General features: G+C 49.1%; 7 protein-coding genes across 7 annotated transcripts; 3 read left to right on the plus strand and 4 right to left on the minus strand.

The window, feature by feature from the left end:
* Positions 1 to 757: 757 nt before the first annotated feature.
* PGRI_069760 (intradiol ring-cleavage dioxygenase) lies at positions 758 to 2,171 on the plus strand (the record flags this gene model as incomplete). The annotated part of the gene is made up of 5 exons (XM_040794690.1): positions 758 to 1,007; positions 1,056 to 1,211; positions 1,262 to 1,404; positions 1,477 to 1,642; positions 1,771 to 2,171. The coding sequence occupies 5 exons, from the start codon at positions 758 to 760 to the stop codon at positions 2,169 to 2,171; spliced, it is 1,116 nt and encodes a 371-aa protein (XP_040649021.1).
* Positions 2,172 to 3,092: 921 nt separating this feature from the next.
* PGRI_069770 (Rad4 family protein) lies at positions 3,093 to 5,774 on the minus strand (the record flags this gene model as incomplete). The annotated part of the gene is made up of 1 exon (XM_040794691.1): positions 3,093 to 5,774. One exon carries the CDS (start codon positions 5,772 to 5,774, stop codon positions 3,093 to 3,095), a length of 2,682 nt encoding a protein of 893 aa, XP_040649022.1.
* Positions 5,775 to 6,674: 900 nt separating this feature from the next.
* On the plus strand, positions 6,675 to 7,718 carry PGRI_069780 (uncharacterized protein; the record flags this gene model as incomplete). The annotated part of the gene is made up of 1 exon (XM_040794692.1): positions 6,675 to 7,718. The coding sequence occupies one exon, from the start codon at positions 6,675 to 6,677 to the stop codon at positions 7,716 to 7,718; it is 1,044 nt and encodes a 347-aa protein (XP_040649023.1).
* A 473-nt stretch (positions 7,719 to 8,191) lies between these two features.
* Positions 8,192 to 9,889, minus strand: PGRI_069790 (uncharacterized protein; the record flags this gene model as incomplete). Its single annotated transcript, XM_040794693.1, has 8 exons — positions 8,192 to 8,461; positions 8,514 to 8,693; positions 8,767 to 8,886; positions 8,944 to 9,054; positions 9,130 to 9,378; positions 9,434 to 9,511; positions 9,574 to 9,660; positions 9,737 to 9,889. The coding sequence occupies 8 exons, from the start codon at positions 9,887 to 9,889 to the stop codon at positions 8,192 to 8,194; spliced, it is 1,248 nt and encodes a 415-aa protein (XP_040649024.1).
* A 5,009-nt stretch (positions 9,890 to 14,898) lies between these two features.
* Positions 14,899 to 16,789, minus strand: PGRI_069800 (uncharacterized protein; the record flags this gene model as incomplete). Its single annotated transcript, XM_040794694.1, has 2 exons — positions 14,899 to 16,500; positions 16,556 to 16,789. 2 exons carry the CDS (start codon positions 16,787 to 16,789, stop codon positions 14,899 to 14,901), a joined length of 1,836 nt encoding a protein of 611 aa, XP_040649025.1.
* Positions 16,790 to 16,993: 204 nt separating this feature from the next.
* On the plus strand, positions 16,994 to 17,681 carry PGRI_069810 (HD domain-containing protein; the record flags this gene model as incomplete). Its single annotated transcript, XM_040794695.1, has 2 exons — positions 16,994 to 17,030; positions 17,080 to 17,681. 2 exons carry the CDS (start codon positions 16,994 to 16,996, stop codon positions 17,679 to 17,681), a joined length of 639 nt encoding a protein of 212 aa, XP_040649026.1.
* Positions 17,682 to 18,311: 630 nt separating this feature from the next.
* Positions 18,312 to 19,042, minus strand: PGRI_069820 (HIT family protein; the record flags this gene model as incomplete). The annotated part of the gene is made up of 2 exons (XM_040794696.1): positions 18,312 to 18,851; positions 18,983 to 19,042. 2 exons carry the CDS (start codon positions 19,040 to 19,042, stop codon positions 18,312 to 18,314), a joined length of 600 nt encoding a protein of 199 aa, XP_040649027.1.
* Between the last annotated feature and the right edge of the window lie 172 nt (positions 19,043 to 19,214).

Here is a 19,214-nt window from a genome sequence, read left to right on the forward strand (position 1 = left end):
CGCGGGCACCGACGGAGATGACTACTCGCTAGTTATCCGGTCGCTATGTCTCTTCATACAGACAGTCTTTTCACAACTACAAATCCCGGGTGCACCAGCTAAAAAGTGGATGAAAGGAGCCTCGTCATCGTGGTCGATCAGTTGGTCCAGTCCCACACAGACTAAGACCTGTTCTATGAATATCTTACTTTTGGCCTCGTCCTTAATTCCCCGCATAGAGAATTGCGACAACGCCAGTGGCTCATCTTTCCTTCCTTGGCAGGGCCCTAGTGCCAGCATGATCGACAGTGATTTCATCAAGGTTGGTTAGGGTTGCTGCAGAATCAAATACGTGCCTATTTTGACACTCTACCGAACTTTCCCGGAACTGGTGTCCTATCCCCTTCGCCCTACGATTCGCGATTTCATTGATGGATGGTTGGATCTCCGCTGCGGGGGCTTGCAGCTAACAGGAAGCCTTACTCGCTGAGAAATGTTACGCGTTTCATTTGCCAATTCAACTCCCTATTCTTCGTCAGCTGCATAACAATGTCTTTTATCTCAATCAGAACTATGCCGAATCGAGCCGTGGTCCGGCGGGGGTGTTATACCGTGAGGCAAAAGGAGGGTATAAAACACCACAAGAAACCCAGCTGTTGTATCCTCAACTTTCTCATTCACATTCAGTCAACTCTAACAGCCTTGGTCTGAATTCCTTACTTTGAATTTTTCACCTTTCGGTCCTTTGAAGGCGTGTTATCAAATCGATACCTCGACCATGGTTCATCTTGCATCTGTTGCTGCCATCGGCCTGGCTACTCTGGCTAGCATTGTGTCTGCTCACCCAGGACATGATGTCCGAGCTGAAGCTGCTGAGCGAGCTGCATTCTTGAAACATGCCCCTGTTCACTCTCGCAGCCTTGCGCAGTGTGCCTCTCGCCTTCAGCGTCGAGGCCACCAAAGCCGAAACGTTGCTCGTCGCGACATGGCCGTGAAGAACATACGTCGCCGCCTTGGTCTTCATCCTAGTATGTTTTGAAGTCAATTGCAAATACTACACTCTAACAAGCTGGTAGCCAACCACCATCTCAAGGCACGTAGCACTGGGAGCCCCCTGGATACTTCTCATCACTCCAACCTCACTGGAGTGGATTTCACTACCGACCCCGAGGTGTTGTTTGGCGCTGAGGCCACCTGCATCCTCGGACCTGAGGTCACTCAGGGGCCTTACTGTTAGCCTCCCGTCTCTACTTTATGATTGAATTTTGCTGATGCAGCTTAGATGTCACGGGTGAACTAGTTCGTCAAAACATCGCTGAGTCCCAGGCTGGTGTTCCTCTCTACATGGACATCCAATTGGTGGACACCAACACCTGCGAGCCTATTCCGGAGATCTACTTGGACATGTGGCACTGCAATTCGACCGTAAGTAGATTCTCCAGTCCGAATCTCACTATATTACAATGTGAACCGTCCCACTAATGTCGATCATTATAGGGTGTCTACTCTGGAGTTGTCGCCAATGGAAACGGCAACTCTGGCGATGACGCTAACCTCGACGCGACCTTCAACCGAGGTGTCCAAAAGAGTAACAAGGATGGTGTCGTCCAATTCCTTTCGACCTTCCCAGGCCATTACACTGGCCGTACAACTCACATTCATGGTAAGATTCCCAGCTACGAGAATCTCCGTTCATGTCTTCTTTTCTCTGCAGTTTCATTGCTTATACAACTTACCTTTCACATGCTGCGAGTTGAAATTTATTGCAATATTCACTAACTCCATCAATAGTCCTCACTCACCCAGCCAACGAGACCAAGCTTCTCCCGAACGGAACCATCTCCGGTCTGTATACCACGCACTCGTCGCACGTCGGACAGATTTTCTTCGACCAGGATCTTATCACCGCCGTTGAGGAAGTCGCCCCGTACTCAAGCAACACGCAGGAATTGACCACCAATGTCGAAGACTCAATTCTTGGCGAAGAACTCGACACCATTGACCCACTCATGCAATACGTCTATCTGGGCGACGATGTCTCCGATGGAATCTTCGCTTGGATCACGGTTGGTATCGACTCTACCCAGGACTCAACCGTTACCCCTGCGGCCTATTACACCGAGGATGGCGGTGTTGAGAATGAGAACGGTGGTGGTCCCGGCGGCCCCGGTGGCCCCGGTGGCCCCCCTTAAAGCGGCGGCTTCCCAACTGCTCGGTCACGTCTCGGTATCTCCAAATGAGGCGGTGCATGCTTGTCTCTCAACTGCAGTGACTGGGTAGCTCGCATGGATGCTTAATGCCTTGTCTCCCGTTGGCTGTTTTATCGTCAATGTTCCAATGGTTGAAAGTGTTTTCGATGGGTTTGGTTTCGCTCTTTGTGCCAAGCTTGCAAGTATAGTTTTATGGATGTTTTGGAAATACATTACTCGGATTTCAATCCAATCAGCCATAAAGAGAAAATCTCGCTCTTAACAGCAGGTATTTGCTTCTTGATTGTGTAGACTCTTCTATGTATATGTGCCATACCTCAGGCCCTGTCAACTCTGCAGCTTCATCCACCCCAACTACAGCTGGCTAAACTGTACTCACTATTGTGGGATGACCAGCTGTGAAGGGTGTGTAAACAATTATATATACCGTTTGCAGTACTTCACAAATAAGTATGTTGGCATCTTTATATAATTCTATATCGCAAAGCCTCTAGACTGTTGAACTTTGAAAATCGTAGAAGCCGCTCTTGGAAGTCTTCGAGCACTCCCGGTCGTAAGTCTATAGATATATATATATAAGTGGAATCGAAGTGTTCAAAGCTGCCAGATAGCAGCATTTCCCACAAATCTTGCAATGGCTCACGGTGCGTGTAGAGTCCAAAAATCGCGTTAGCCTGTTGTTCAAATGCCCTTACAAAAAGACTGCACAAGGGAAGCGGGATGATGATTATGATCTGATTATCCCGATGTAGCTCGCTATTTATTAGATACATGCTGGACTGCGCAAGAGACCGTAGTAATGAGAAGACTACTAAAGATACTGCTGAAAAGATTACTGGAAAGACGTCACAAAGCCGCTAATGCGGCCGAATATTTTTGTAAATAGTACATACATTCATTCCATTAAGGACCTCGCGTTCGACGTGTCCTGCGCGGTACATATTCAGGTTCGGAGTCTTCACCCTTGCCATTATCCACCTCATTACCTGAACCCGAGGATATAGACACATGTGAGTCTGCAGTAGGACATCCAGATTCGAATGGCTCGTTATCATCAGTGCCATCGGCATGATCGGCATGATCGGCATCTTTGTGAGATGGACCTGCATAACCCTGCTGCTGATCATGATGATCAACAATCAGGCCATCGTCGTCATCTTCGTGACCAGGAAGAAGAAATCCACCGCCATGATCAATTGCGTTATATGACTCTCGATCAGGCATTTCCTCATCACCGTCATCAGGTTCCTCCTTCCGCTTCTTCTGTACAGCGAAAGGATTATGCGAATCCCGCTCCCGATCAGCATCAGGATCACCCCCATACTCATCCCTCACCCGCTCCATAATCCGTAACCCGAATAAAAACTTCCTCCACGTCTGCAGAATTTTCTTCTCGGCCTTAAGCTCCTCCCTCTTCCTCTTCTCCGCAGCCTCAGCCTTCCAAGCATCCCTAAGTAGCCCCTCATTCTCAGCCGCAACAACAACACCTTGAATAACCGGCACTGCCATCTTCGACCCAAACTCAAACCCCGTCACTGCCTCCGCATAGTCGATTCCAAGCTTCTTACACACTCGCACAGTACCAGGTAATGGGACATGCGCTGCACCCGCAGGGACCATACTCGGCACGAAACAATCGATATTACCATATTCATTCTTGGGGATTCGGCCGTCCTGGATAGGCGGCGGGACGATATACTCTGTCTGATCGCGCGAGTATAGACCCTGCAGGGGTTTCTCGCCGGTCTGACGGTGCATTTCGTCGACTTCGCGTTTACGGATGAGAGTTACTGCACGGATGGGCACGCGTTTAAGGGCCACCGCGCCTGGTTTCGTCTGGCGACCTTCTTTGTGCCAACTTTCGGCAGAGAGGCATTTTAGCACGTCTGCTCGTCGGAAGACAGGTTCTTCTTTGGCGCGGGCGCCTTTTCCGGCGATGAAGGTTCGGACGGGTTCTGCGCCGGGACGGAGGGCTTCTTCGCGGCGGAGGAAACGCTCTAGGACGAACTCGGTGGAGGTTCGGAGACTTTGAAGGGTGTCGGCAGTTTGGGTTGTTCTCTTCTTCTCAGGTTGGTTTGGCTGTAAATCTCGGCTTTCTTCGAGTTTGTCGACTGCTGTTTTGCTCTTGCGGGCTCGCTGGTATCCGCGCATTACCATCCCGAACCAGTCGAAGGCGATGTAGTTCCCCCGTGGACCTACGGGTACTTTTTCTAAGGGCATTCGGAAGCCCTTGGTTTTGCCGGGCCAGGTCCGCCGTCGAAGATACCTTGTCGTGACCTCTTTGGCAGTACCATCTGACGAGTGGGCGACAACGTAGCATATAACTTGTTTGGCTCGCTCTGCTTTTGCACCACGAGGCTCGAAGTTTGCTTGTAAATCTGTATCTCCAAATGGTGCCACGGGGTTGGAAAGTATTAGCGGGTCCACAGATATGATCTCATTCGTGACAGGTGAGGCAACTTCGGTCCAGTAGATAGGAAATGGTAGATCGCTGTCAAACTGTTTGCGCTTGTTCTTCGCCGGTCGCTTATTTTCAGCTACGTCAGTCTCAGGCTCGGATCCTTCCGACTCCTCTTCATTTTCAGTGTCCTTGGAGGGTGCAGGTGTGTAAGTCTCTCCTTTAGTCCAACCAAAGCCCAGCGGCTGTAGACTGGCCACAAGTCTTGCCTCGATGCCCAAAGCGCGGACGAGAGCTGTGAAGAGCTGTGCGCCCACATCCCGCGAGCCCTGCATACGCTCGGCGGTCGCGCGGAACTCATCAAGACTGGCGATACGCTCACCGTGGCGCTCCGGGTCATGTTCTTCCTCACGAAAGTCGGTTATTGCAGATTCAAGAGCAGAAACTGGCCGGTATCCATACTTTCGCAGTCCAGGTGCTGTAATGCGAAATTGCTTCCTCCAGTATGCGACCAGCACCTTTATCAATGTAATTATCGGATCACCACGGCTCATGTCTGGTTGGCCTGGTTCCAGTCGCTCCGACTCATCACTCCAGTCTTTATTTTTCTGGGCCTTTTTGCCCTTCTTCTTACTTTTGGGCGGTTCAGGCTTTGGCTCCGGGAGTTCTAGACCCGAAGCTATGCGCCATTTTTTGACTTCCTTGCGAATTCCTTCCGGTAGCTTTTTTCGCAAGATCTCATGGACTTTGGAATCGTTGCTCCAGGCGTTGCGAATGGCGTTGTGGAAAAGCAAGCACTGGACATGCATACAGTGTGTCTGAATCCTGATTTGGCGCTCGATTTTACTAGGCCCCTTCTTACCATCCAGAAGATCAGATACGTGTGTCTCATTTTGATCTAGGGTCAATTCTAGGTCTTGTAGCTCCGGAGCTGCGACGGTAGGTGTAGTAGCGGTGGTTTTTGTGTCTATCGCATCCTCCCAGTCGATATCCTCTTCTTCATCTTCGGATTCGGATGCCTGCGTGGCATTGCCCTTGTTGAGATCTTCGGGTGCATCGCTCAAAGAGGAATCGGAGTCGGAGTCGGAGAGGTGGAATGGAGCTTGAAAATTATCGGGCCGGGCCTGGCGCTTGGCCGGGGGCGGGTCCTCGGAGGATACGCGCTTGCGGGGGACGAAGGGTGGCATGCGAATGTGATGTGAAAGTAATGAAGTTGGATAGCCGAATGTCGGAGAAGGGAGAGAGTCATAGGCCGAGGTTGCGTTGGATTTGATTTTCTTTGCGACTTAGGAACTTGCAACTTTGCACCTTCACAACTATTTTGCTATTATCAACACTAACAAATCTATTTTAACTCTTTGAAAACATAAATTCCATTCAAATCATGTCAGTCAAGCGATTCTTCTCTTCCCCCCGCTTTGCGGTGGCGGGGGCCAGCAATGACGCTCATAAGTTCGGATACAAGAGTAAGGAAACACACTCTCTGGCATTTCGTATAGAGAACTAAATCATTAGTCCTCGCCTGGTATCATCAACACTCCCTACCGGTCACACCACTCAATCCTCGAGCAGCGCAGATCACCCTCCCTTCGCGTGCTTACGATACCGTCCCCTCACCGGCCAGTTTGCCATCGCCGACACAGACTTCCCTGTCAGTGGTGACTCCTCCGGCTGTGACTCTCAAGGTACTGCAGGAAGCTCATTCTGTGGGGATCCCTGCAGTCTGGTTACAACCTGGCACCTTTGACAATCAAGTGTTGGAATACGCTAAGGGTCACTTTGAGGCGGTGATCGCGGGAGATGGAGGACAAGGTAGCGAGGGATGGTGTGTATTAGTTGATGGTGATCAAGGATTGGAGGAAGCTGGAGTACAATGGACCAGCCAAAGATTGTAATTTCAATCCAAAGACATTTTAGAGATGGACATGTAGGGGGTTTTAAAGGTGTGAGACAAAGAAACGGAGTAATCCCGCATATCCAACCTCCTCTTTTTTTCTTTTCCTCTTCTTCACTTTTTTTTTTCTCTGATTATGATCTTTTGATCTTTTAGTTGATCTTTGATCTTCTTTATCTCTCTTTCTTCTAAAATGTCCAATATGCATATCTTCAACTCTGCTTCACCTAAACTCGACCTCTCAAATGCGCCTTCTCAGCTATTCCAAGTACCGGCCTCCACAGCTTCCACATCACTCTATTCTCTTTCAGTTAGTCGCAAGCGAACACGTAATACAGAGAAACTTTCACCTTTTGAGTCCAGTTTCACTGGGTCTCCGATGATCCACTCCAACTACCGCTCAGTAAGCGGAGGAAACGATTTCCACGCTTCTGCCGAGCTAGACTACCGTCCGAACCGATACCGCGACTCCTTCCTTCCACCCTCCTTCGATTCCAGCGACGAGTCAACAAACCTAGCAGACTACAACGGCAGTCGCAAGCGAAGCCGCCTCGACTCTTGCATCGTATCCGCAAACCCCGATGGCCCCAGTACCACGACTTCCACAGGCTGGGGCCAGACCGTGATCAAAGCCGTTAGCAAAGTCCTCGATTTATGCTGGGCTGGCGCCTTCCGAGGATTCTACGCAGGCGGAGGACAGGGCTATGACATGTCATCTGGACCAGCAACAACTCTCGAATCTAGCTGGCAGCCCTCAACCAGCCCATCCGCCGAGAAAGACATCTACACCCCGAACACATTCTGCTCGACACCCGTACCCGGTCAATATCCAGACGATGAGGTCGACCGAAGCTGGGTCGTGGTACCCGAAAGCTCGGATCCATCCATGGGTAGCAGCGAGCTAGCTAGCCCGTCACTCCGTGCACGACGCATTTTCCAAGCATCGAGTCCTCGTCGCAAATCTACCGTTATGCCCCGGCTCGCTAAACGAGCCGCTTATTCTTCTACCGGACCCCACTCGCCAACTAAAGGACAGGGCCTTCCATCCCCTCGATCGAGGGATGCTCCTGCGTCTGATATACAACGACAGGCTGCTAAGATGCGCCGAAAGGAACGAGAAGAAGATGCCAGTATCCAGCGATTGAATAAGCAGTTACAGGCGATGATTCGGGAAGGTAAGGAGGCGTTGGGGACGACGGTGGTAGTGGACGATGTGGACATGTATGACTCTGATTAGGCTGTTCTTTGCCTTTCAGATCTTCCATCTCGAGTGTGGCTGTATTTGTTTTCATCGCGTGTAACGACCTGATACCCCCCTCAAGGGCGCTCTTTAACTGGGTGCTCCGAACCGGAAATGCCGGTTTTGATTTGACTACGATTTACGATTTCTATGTTTTGGTTCTTTGCGCTCCTTGCAGCTTCGTCTGCCTGTCTCACTACATAGCAGGGTTTTCCTGCGGGTTTCTTTTTGTATCCAGAATTCAAAATTGCCTGTGATTTATTCACTCAAGCTTCGGTTTATCATTGAATCAAGTAACGCATTTGATCTTGTTTGAAAGAATAAATAAGAACTCAACAGTTGAACAGCATAGCCGATTATTGCCCATCCCCAATCTCAGTCGGCTAATCTGACTAATTTCATAAAATCCTCAGTTTTTCGACTGATAGAACCTTGAAAATCAAACATAACGTAATCGTGCCGTGTCTAGGTTACTGAAAAGCAGCCTTGGGTCCCTGCTTCTGAGCAGCAAGGCCAGGGCCAGAGTGCGGGCCAGCACCAGAGGCAGGGTTGGGAGGACCCGCAGTGGACATGTCGCCGACCTTAGAAGGGGAGTTGGTATCGTGCTTAGTCTCAGCACCTCCAGAAAGAAGTTTGGTGACCTTTCCCAAAGCACCGCCCTCAAGGAGGACACTGGTCAGTGAGGCGCCCTGGATGGGGGGCGCTTGCCGGGCCTCAAGTTCGTTGGTGTCACGGCGCATCTGGACGAATGTTAGCTTCACGGTTTGCTTATATGCGTTGAGCGACACGTACTGGGAAAAGGCCAACGCCGTGCTCGGCGTTGCCCATAATAGCACCAAGAGGGCCGTCCTTGCTCATTAATGTACCGAGGAGGCCGCTGGAGGCCTTGCTCTCCTTGGCTCCCTGGGATCCCTTCTGGTTACCCTGCGGGGCCTGGTTTGCCTTGGGGGCGGCAGACTCATCACGGCGCATCTGTCCAGGTGTCAGTACAATCGCTTGACTCGGATTCTCTCCAGACTTCCTCGAGACTGGTAGAATGACATACCATAAAAGGGTTAGCAGAAGACGCAGCATCCAGACCAGTCGCGACGGCTCCTTCAAGGAGGTCGTCCATTGGTTCCAGTTGATCGAATTCAGCGGCGCGTTTGTGGCTCTTGCTGACGGGCTATTTGGATTATTAGCACTTGTATACATACAAGTGTCGCCGAAGGTTAGAACTTACATCGCCGCTAGTCAGAGACTGCAGGAGACCGAAGATACCCTTGGGACGGCCAGCCTCGCGGGTATTGAGTTGCTTAGGCGGAGTTTCGGTGTGCTTGTGAGAGGGTTTATTCTGGCCCGTGTCATGTCATGTCAGATTTCTTGTTCTGGTTCTAGCTTTTTCAAATGGTTAGAAGATGTGTCGTACCTTGAGAAGCTCTCCGACGATGGGGAGGCTGCTGAGGCTGCTTTCCAGGCTGCGCTTCCAGCCGTTTCCTCCGTTTTGGCCTACATTCTGGCCGGAATTCTGACCTTCGTTCTGACCTTCGTTCTGGCCGGCATTTTGGCCAGCATTCTGACCCCCATTTTGGCCATAGTTCTGACCGTCGTTCTGGCCATAGTTCTGGCCGCCGTTTCCACGCTTGGTAATGCCATTCGCGCCACCAGTGTGTTGGTGCTAGGGTTCCGTTAATACCAAGCCCTTCAAGTCAATGCAGGCTAGAAACACTTACCGATCCGAACAGCCCTCCGAGTAAGGGCAAGCCACTAATACCGTCTTGTCCAATATCTCCGCGCTTGTTCTGCTTGGCCTGTTTGGGACTACCTTTAGTACTCTTCTAGTTTTACCACAAAACCAAAACGGCAATCTTACGTTGCCAAGAAGACCTCCAATGATCGGAAGATCGTCGATGAGATTGCTGTGTTGAGGCTTAGCATCATCGCGCTTGACACCTTGCTTCTGTTTGTTGGTCGATTGTTATTAGTCCCGTCTCTTTCTAGCAACCCACTCCCTATAAGAGTTGAATGGCACTTACCCCTCCAAGAAGAGGTCCAAGGATAGGAATATCCTCAATGAGGTTCTTGTGCTCGACTGAAGCCTGCTTCTCGGCACGGCCATTGAGCTGCGGAACTGGAGCCGCCAAGCTGGCAGCTGCAAAAAGCGTAAGGGCATACGTAGTTTTAACCATTGTGTCGGCTGTATAGGCCCTGTAAGTATCGAGCTGAAAGAAAGGAAGTGCCGACGAGCGACAAAAAAAAAGAAGCGATTTTAATGAAAGTCTGCAGGAATGCGAGCCACCTCGAGGGATTCCAGACTTTCTTTAATCTTTTCAGAACGGATCGTCTTGCTGACATTCTGTCATCGCTCCGATATGAAGGGGCGTCATTTCGTCCCTCAACTGCCCGTGCGGCGATATCAACATCCCTCGCGGCAAATACTAGTGGCTTCTTTCGCTGCTTCTAACAGGGTGGCTGAATTCTTTTCTCCTCCGAGAGGAATGTGCTAATGCTTAATCTCGACAAATTTCCCCGTCGATCATGGTTTCACCTCCCTTCTATGCAAGGGATGATCCTGGCTGATCGTGGGAGACGATGCAGGGCCCGGGACCTACACTGGTGGTACCTGCGCCCTCGTTATTTAATTCTGCGAGTTCCTTTTTGGGAAATTGATTGGTGGTAGGCATTACGCCCTCGTTAAGGGGTGGCTTGTTTTGTTCCTGATCCTCCAACTTAGGGTTTCCTGTCACCCGCTGGGATCTCATCGATATGTTTACTGCGACTCGTGGTTGTCACTCGGAATGCTCATATGGAAGACAGCTATCAGCTTAAGCCTCGATTAGTATCTGCCAGCAGGAATATATATGCAGACCTACTGGATGTTCACAGGTAGTCAGCTCCAACAAAGAGCCAGCGGTTAGTTGTCCTCATGACGGCCTTCTCTGAGCAGATGATACACAAGGCGGCCAATTGGCCTAGTGGTAAGGCATCCGTTTCCGGTGCGGGAGATCGTAGGTTCGAATCCTGCATTGGTCGTTATCTTTTTGTTTTTTGGCCTCTATTTTATGTGATCTATCTAAATATCCATCTAGTTTGTGGTTTTTCCTTTTGACCTTTGTTGGATTGGAACGGCGGGTGCTGTCTGTTTTTATACTCCCTCATTTGGCAGGGATGGGCGGGTGGTTGGGTGCATGGATGTTTTGTATGTTGTACCTTTGAGGCAATCAATCTAAGGCAGGAAGGAGGCTATTTGTTTAGTTGCATACATATATCGAGTAGGCTCTTACTTGATCTTAATTAAGCATTCTCTCATATTATCTAGGTGGGCATTGATTGATTTGATTATTTATTTGGTTTTTTTACATTTGCTCGGATGAGATGATATATATATTTGTTGTACATACATACTCCCTCCCTCCGTACTCCGCACAAAAGGGCCTATACTAACTAACTAACAAAGAGAGATTCACATGTTCATTATAACTGTATGCAAGTCTCATCAAACATCAATCATATCACGCAGACAGTCAAAAAACAGTCAACTCAGTCAGTCTTTTCATATAAACTGTCTCTTGGCTCGCACGTGATTTGCTTCCTACCTCAGTCCATAACCAGACAACAGGTTATCTATCCCCCAAACAATCAATAAATTCAGCATGCAAAAAATCATGCATTCCCCTCCCTGTATCTATAGGGGAGAAAAGCAAAAAGTTGACGACCAATGCAGGATTCGAACCTACGATCTCCCGCACCGGAAACGGATGCCTTACCACTAGGCCAATTGGCCAACCACAATGAGTTGGGATGAAAGATGTCAGCGGACGACGATATATAAAGCATATGCACACTTTCCAGATTAAGAGTATAGACCGGGATTAGGTCCGCAGTGGCTTTGCTCTGTTTACACCTTTCTAGGGCTACTGAATAAACTGTAAAGAGAAAGACAGCATTATGGGCTCGGTATATATTGTTGTTATAGTGGATTCAAGGTAAGGTAGGAAGCTAGGGAATCTGTTCATATGTATCAAAATGTCCTCGTGCTTGGGATATATACATATCCTGGAATCTGATTTAGGCTCTAGATTTCTGTATAGATTTTTTTTTTGTATTCAATACACTATATATCCCAGTCCTCTTATATAAGAGCAATAAAAGTAGCAAATAGATACACCGGAAGAGTTGGAAGAGGAAGATATGCACATGACGTGGGTGGCCGATACAGAGCGCATTTATTGCCGTACTTCGGAGTGGATAACAAAATGAACTTAATCTATTCCGAATACCAGACCCGATGTCTATAATTGAATCTATATAAACCACGAAATTCTCGATATAAAACCCCCTAGGCCTGCCGCACGGGTGATCTATCAAGTCTCGCCGAACCCCGCGACGAATGAATTTCCCAATGTGAAGTAACCTGAATATGTCCAGGAGCAAGATGGCTCATCTTTGCCTTGAAAGGTTGGGTAATAGTGACCAGAGGCATCTCTGGTTCCTCCAACCGCCTACCCGAAAGAACTGTCGTCCTCCAGTACCTCGCAAAGGTGGGATCATGCATCGAGGTTTGGACAGGGGATGGAAACACGGGTATTCTGAACATCCGTTGAATGGCTGGCTCCACGGCTGGGAGACAGGCAACTATTATCCCCAGAAGAGGCACGATGCATGAAAGGATTGACTTCCTGGCGGAACCTTGGGTTAGGGTTCCTGGGTCGAGCTCGAGCTCGAGTTTTGCGAGGACAGTAATAATGGAAATGATGCTGGAACATTGGTTAGTTAACATTCTGTACTGTATATTTATATGCCCATAATCAGGTGTTGGTTACTCACCCTAGCCCTAGAGCCTGGATACAAACCAGTGCAGTTTGCCTAGTCTTCGACAAGGGGGTGCCCCATATCGAAGGAGTAGAAAGAATAACAATAAAGAAGCCCAGAATTGCTTCACTTGCATGGACACTGATATGCAACATTCTGCGATTACTGCAATGACCCGGAGTGTCGACATGCCATATTCTCTTTGGCGGATTACAGGAAAACGCAGTTGCAAAGAAGGCTGCAACCCAGAGAGCCGAGGATAGACCCATGATAACATATGCTAGCAAAGTAATAGTACGATGACCGAATCTGTGCACACAATAGTCGAGAATCGACAATTGGATCAAAGCAAGCACAGTGACCCAGAGAAGATCACTCGCATATGTAAGCTGATAGTAGGGTCAGCTAAAGAAACAAACATAGATCGGTATAAATCAATGGATGCCACTCAATGTGACTTACCTCCTTGAATAGGACAAGAATCTCGGCCCCTCCCACATGGTCTACTTCGGTGGAATGCAGTCCCATTCCACATAGTAGGACCATGATAATTTCCACCACATAGCGACCGACCATGAAGAACTATAATTTTACAGTCAGCCCTGTCGAGATTTTGCGGGGAACCAACAGCGCCACATATTGAAAAGAAAGCAATGAAATAGATAACCCTACCGTCGCAACTATAATCAACAAGTCATTCAACTCTAACGAAATCCACTGCAATCGTCGTGACCATAGCCGTAGACCAACGGAAATAAAGACAATAGCCAAAAGGACTGACTGCACAGTGATATCTATCTTTCCCAAGGTATTATGACCAAGGGAGTGGATGAATGTGGCTGAAGGCGCCATGAGGGAGAAGTTGACGCCAAAGATCCTTACTGGGAAGAAAGACTCAGTTTTATTTTTAATTTTGTAGGACAGCCACAAAATATGAACAATCAGACATGAAAATATCGGGGCCCAAGCAGCGCACAAGGGCGGGGGCAATTATCCCAAGACCAATGCCCGGGAAGAATTACAACATTTACACACTACAAAGAGTAAGATCGCCAGAGAGCAAGGGCCTCCTGGACTTGCTCCTTGTCATACAAAACGTGGCAAGTTTCTGGGATCTTGGTCTTGGTTATGGCAGACATTCTAGAATTCTCAGATGCGGTAGTATTTAACGTACTTTTTTTAGTTTAAAACTCCCGAGGTCGCTTTACTACATGTGGTAATAGTGCATATAGGAAAGGAGCACTTGCAAGCATTTGACATCGCAGATCTTAAAAACCGAGGTCGCTAATTTATCTCTAACATGTCTGTTTCATCTTCGGAGACTAAAACAGCCATCGCATCATCCTTACTCCCCACTCGATCTTGCACGTGTGGGTCATCATTCACCGTCTATTTGTTTTATGATCTTACATTCAACTTATCCAATAAGAATTTTGATTACTCCAGAGGTTTCTTTACTGCTATAACGGAGACATTCGGCATAGTATTCCTGGCATAGATCGCATCCACCCCGGGATGCTTCTAGAACAATTAGGCTGTTATTCTGCTCTAGAAATGAGCTTAGCCGAGTTCCGCGGCATTCGTATTCTTCAGTTTCAAATGTTGAACTACGCAACTACCTCGAAGCTTATATGTGTATTTTTTTCTGTTCTGCTCAATAGTATTGTTTGAATCTCTATATTAGGATCCGAAATCAACTTCAGGTTAAAACTTATGAATACTTGTAAACCTTAAGACAACAATCACGGGATATACAACTTAGGTATGAGAAGAGGTCATATTTTATGATAGAAACGAGACATGAAACTCCAGAGCTGTCATCCGTTTTGAAATTACCTGCCATGCATCCTTGTTTCATAGTTAAATTTCTGCCTTGATCCTACCCCCAGGGTAAGAACAACCCTGGAAGATACCGTAAACTATATATATAATTAGATATAAGACAGACCAAAGCTATTGGACGTTTGGTAAATAGAGAATTTAGTAATGCCCACATATTTATATGTTATCTGATTTAGATACGAATAGCCTAAGATGGTTCTAACATGAACTTCGGGGCCCCCCAAGCGACCCCCGGGGGAGCCCGCCTCGGGCCCACCCTTATTGTTCTGATACCCGTGGACGTAACTCTAAAGCTTAATAATTTACTGAACTCCCCAGGGCTCCAGGGCTACCCACGTACATATAGTTTCCGGAGTTGATGAAAGAATTTGGCTTAACTTCCGGCACGCAGGCATCTCCTGAAACAAATGTAAGGGCTATATCTACGCGGTCGTCTCACGTCCGTCTGGAACTAGAGCTTTGACAAAGGGGGTTTAGACAGAATGTAGAATTTCGAACTACTCATTGACAATGCTTCACCGAATAGTTGAGATAATTTGACAAACTAGCCCCTCAATCGTGGAGCAGCCAGAGGCGAATCGACACCCCACTCACTACTCTCACTCATATCCCCATCCTCATAATCCAATTCAAAACCCTCCTCCTCAAAAGAGGGACTGACATGCACAGCCGGCGACGAAATAGGACTAAGTGCCACGCGCGGCCGCGACTTAAAGACACTCGCGTACTCAGCATCTTCCTCAAAGAGCTGATCCTGAGGGGTTGAAGCACGTGAGATTTCCCTCGAACAAGCTGATTGTGTAGAAGTCTTCCGCGGAGTCACGAACTGGTTGACCGGGAAAGATGGGCGGGGTCTGCGGCGTGGCCGTGGCGCTTCGTGGGCCACAGGTGGAAGGAGAGACATTGATCTGCGCGTGCGCTCTGCTAAGGTGTGGGTGCGCTTGATGGGTTCCGGGGCTGGTTCTTCATCCGATGAGGGGGGATCTGGGGAGAGCCGGACGATTTGGGGAGAGGATTGAATATGCTCTGATTCTGGAAGTGGCTTGGGCTCGGGCTCGGGCTCGGGGTGGAGCTCTGGAGTTTCTAGGTCTGGTGGAATATCAGGGGTGTGGTCTTCTGCCACCCTTGATGGCGAGCTGACGATCTTCGATGAGCTTCTGAAATGTAGTTTGCTACTCGTTTTCACCTCCGGTGTGAGAACTGCAGGCTTGATGCGGGATTTGCCGTTGATACGGGATAAGGCCTCATTTACAGAGGATAGGAGATATTTCTCTGGCCCTTTCAACGTCCGTCCGCGATCCCCGGGTTGGCGAACAGCTTTAGATATACTAGCAACTGTGAGAGACTGGTGATCCCGGAATAGCACACGTGGCTCTTTAGGCGAGGCTGTGCTAATTTCGTCGGTGTCTCTTTCCTTTGAGATTGACTTTTTGTATTCATGCCACTTGCGCAGTCGACTTCGTTGGAGTACAATACGAGCCTCCAAATCAAGGACAAGGTCCTGCTTCAACCCACTGTTGAAACCGCTGGCATTCGAGTTCGTTGCCCGCATCCATGCCTCCGAGAAAGGGAGTTCCAGAAAAGCGTCCGTGCTGCTTTGTGATCCGCCTTCGAGCAGTGCAGTGGCCCATTCCTCGCTGCCCAGCCAATTTGTCTGTAACTCACGTACCAAGCTCTCGGGATCGCCCTGTATATCATTCACGCCATCAACTGGTTCTTGATTCGCACGTCCAGTAAGTTCGACCTTTTTATCATCTAGTAGCTGTGAGAACCGATGATACGCGTCTCGAACCCGGGCATGGCGTTCTCCTATAGAACCAAGAGATACTTGGTGGGAAAGAATGAGCGGTAGGAGATTCTGATAATCGGTTGGTGTTATGGCAGTGGCAGTCGAAAGTTTTATGACATGATTCTCAAGCGTCTCGTCCACGGAGACCGCCAAAACTTTACGGAGAACGGCGGTGGAGAAGCCAGCGAGTAGCTCCTCGAATTTATCGCCCTTGCAATCATCCAGCATGGTTTTGCGAAGGACAATCTCCCTTCCCAGATCGCCATTCTTCTTTAGTTCACCTAGGCACCGAAACAAGGCTGCGCGGAGGTTGACAGACTGTAGAGGTTCTAACGGGGGGAAGAAGGGTCGGAGTTTCTGTGGGGGATGTCAGCAAAGTCCACAACCTTGGAAGGTAACAATTGAACTGTACATTTTGGGCACCCTCCGGATCCCAAATGGTATAGAGGTGATAAAGGGCCCATTCTATCAGTCGAATTCGTTGTCGTTGGTTCTGTGATGTCGGGGCCAAGGTACGGAGAGATATGCCGGGCCACTCCTCCCGTTGATCTAGATGCAATAGCTTCAAATTGCGAAGAAACACATCCAAATGGGAAGGACCCTGCCAGTCCAGGGGTTTTGGCCGAACAGGCCTTGTCGCAGCCATCCTGTGTCGAAGGGGACTTTAGTAAACAGGCGGCGGAGAGTAAACATAGATAACGAATGTTTGCACTGTTTGCAGTGCCTATCAGAGTCCCGCGTTCGTTGTTTCTCTTTCTTTGTTTTTTCCTCTCCTCGATTCTCCTCTTTGGCCGTGTCTCTTCCTTCCTCCCAGGGTCTCAGTGGTTCTATCTCTCCACTAAAATCAACCATGGCCTCCGACAACTCTGAGTGGACGCCTGAGACTGGTAAGCCCCTAATTCCTCTTCTTAGACCCCGCAAATCTGACATCTGCAGTGCTCTCCACGCTCCCCCACCGACCAGAGGAGAACTCTACGTCACCCGTCCCCTTCTTCCACTTGATCGAGCGCCTTAAGACCACCAAGCGCGAGGGCTGGCGCCGCTTCGGTATCAATGGCGAGTCCATCTCAGACCATATGTATCGCATGTCGATCATGACGATGATGGCCCCGCCGTCCCTGGCAACCAAGATCAACATCCCGCACTGCACAAAGATGGCCTTGATCCACGACATGGCCGAGGCGCTTGTTGGTGATATCACTCCAGTCGACTACCACATCACCAAGGCCGAGAAGGCTCGTCGCGAGGCCTCCGTTATGGACTACATCACCACGACCCTCCTTGGCAAGGTCCCCGGAGGCATTTTGTCGGGCGAGGAAATCAAGAAAGTGTTTGAGGAATACGAGAAGGACGAGACTCTCGAGGCCCACTTCGTGCACGATATCGACAAGATGGAGCTGCTGTTGCAGATGGTTGAGTACGAGCGCTCGAATGAGGTTGATCTCACCGAGTTCACTCACGTCGCCTCGCGCATTCGGCTGCCAGAGATTCAGGCCTGGGCTGCGGAGGTCATTCAGGAGAGATTGAAGAAGGCGTAAAATCTGCATGCGGGGTGCGCGCAGTTGCCATTACAGGGAATAAGTGATAGGGGAGTCTGGCATGCCCTGGGATTATCTTTTTAGAGACCCACTGCATTTTCGGCGTTGGTTGCTTTATTTTCATCTTTGCGTTTCTTTTTTGGGTACTTTAGATACCATAGAGGACGAGTTATGAGAATTACATGATCTTTATGATCTTTATGAAGTAGTAGGTGCAGTATGATGCGAAAAGCTAGGTACTTACGTTGGTATTATAACTTGACTCTGTTTTCGTTGGTTTGCTGGTCCTCGATGATGCGACTATATCGATACTTGCCGACTTCTTTGCCGAGGATTGGAGGAACGACCAACTAGTGTTCAAGGATGATGCCTTTAGAGTCGTGGATGGCATTGGAAGGGTCTTCCTGAATATGCACGACCTTCAAATAGTTACTGTACTATGGGAGAACCCCTCGTTCCTGCCTAAGTGATCTCCCAACACTCTAGTTATCAACAGGTCACCAACGACCTGGGTAGCGGAGCCGTCCAAAATTTGAGCATCTCACTTACTGGTGAACTGTCATACCTGTCTCTATTAGAACCATATGTATACAATTGCCTCGGACCTTCGTATCCAAGAAATGGACCAAATTAATCAAGAGGCTCATTCTCCATCTCCCGCGCCAACATCTCAGCCTCGGCCTTCATATCCTCTTCATCACGAGGCTTGCGCGCATCATTATCCACAGCTGGGAACTTAGACCTCCTCCCTGGATTCGCAGCATTTTTAATCATATCCTCAGTTGACTGACCGCCGCTTTCTGTAGGAAGGGCAGTCTTGAACACTTTCCCCAAATCCCCTTCTTCCCCATCAAGCAAATCGTAAACCGCATCCGTACCACCGGCGTGATCTAGATCTGCCGCCTTGCGGGGGATGATATGCGCATGAACATGTGGTACGCTCTGGCCGGCATGCACGCCGTCCTGAACGGCGATGTTCAAGCTCGTAGCACCGTATACGCGCTCTACCATGCGACCCACTCGCCGCACTGTTAGGAAGAGATCGCTTGTTTCGGCGGGGGTGAGGTCTGTGACGCGGGGGACGATGCGCCGGGGGGAGACTAGGACGTGTCCTGGGAGGATTGGTTTCAGGTTTACCAGGGCGAAGGTTAAGGGAGTTGTGTGGAAGACCTGGGGATTTGTGGGTGAGTTGTTAGTTAGGGTGATGTGTTGGGGAGTTTGTTTATGCTTGTCGTATCTGGCCTAGCTCTGTGCTATAATGTGTTGATTGAGACTGTTGTCTGGGGCAGGGGCAGATTCACCTGTGGTGTGACCACAAATGGGCCGAAGTAGATTGGCGCAGCGCCTTTGAGAGCTGACATTTTGGAGTTGGATATAGGAGGTGGATTTGGGAAGCTTTAAACCTTGTCTCGTTTTCTGGTGATGTCGGCGGGTTGATAAGCGCTTATCAAGATATCAACCCTACCACCTGGGCACGTAGGTACCTGGCATATGAGGCAGGCCAATGTTCCAACCTTGGAAGATCTACGAATT

Source organism: Penicillium griseofulvum (genome assembly GCF_001561935.1).
Source record: "Penicillium griseofulvum strain PG3 chromosome Unknown contig_92, whole genome shotgun sequence".
Lineage (NCBI taxonomy): Eukaryota > Fungi > Ascomycota > Eurotiomycetes > Eurotiales > Aspergillaceae > Penicillium > Penicillium griseofulvum.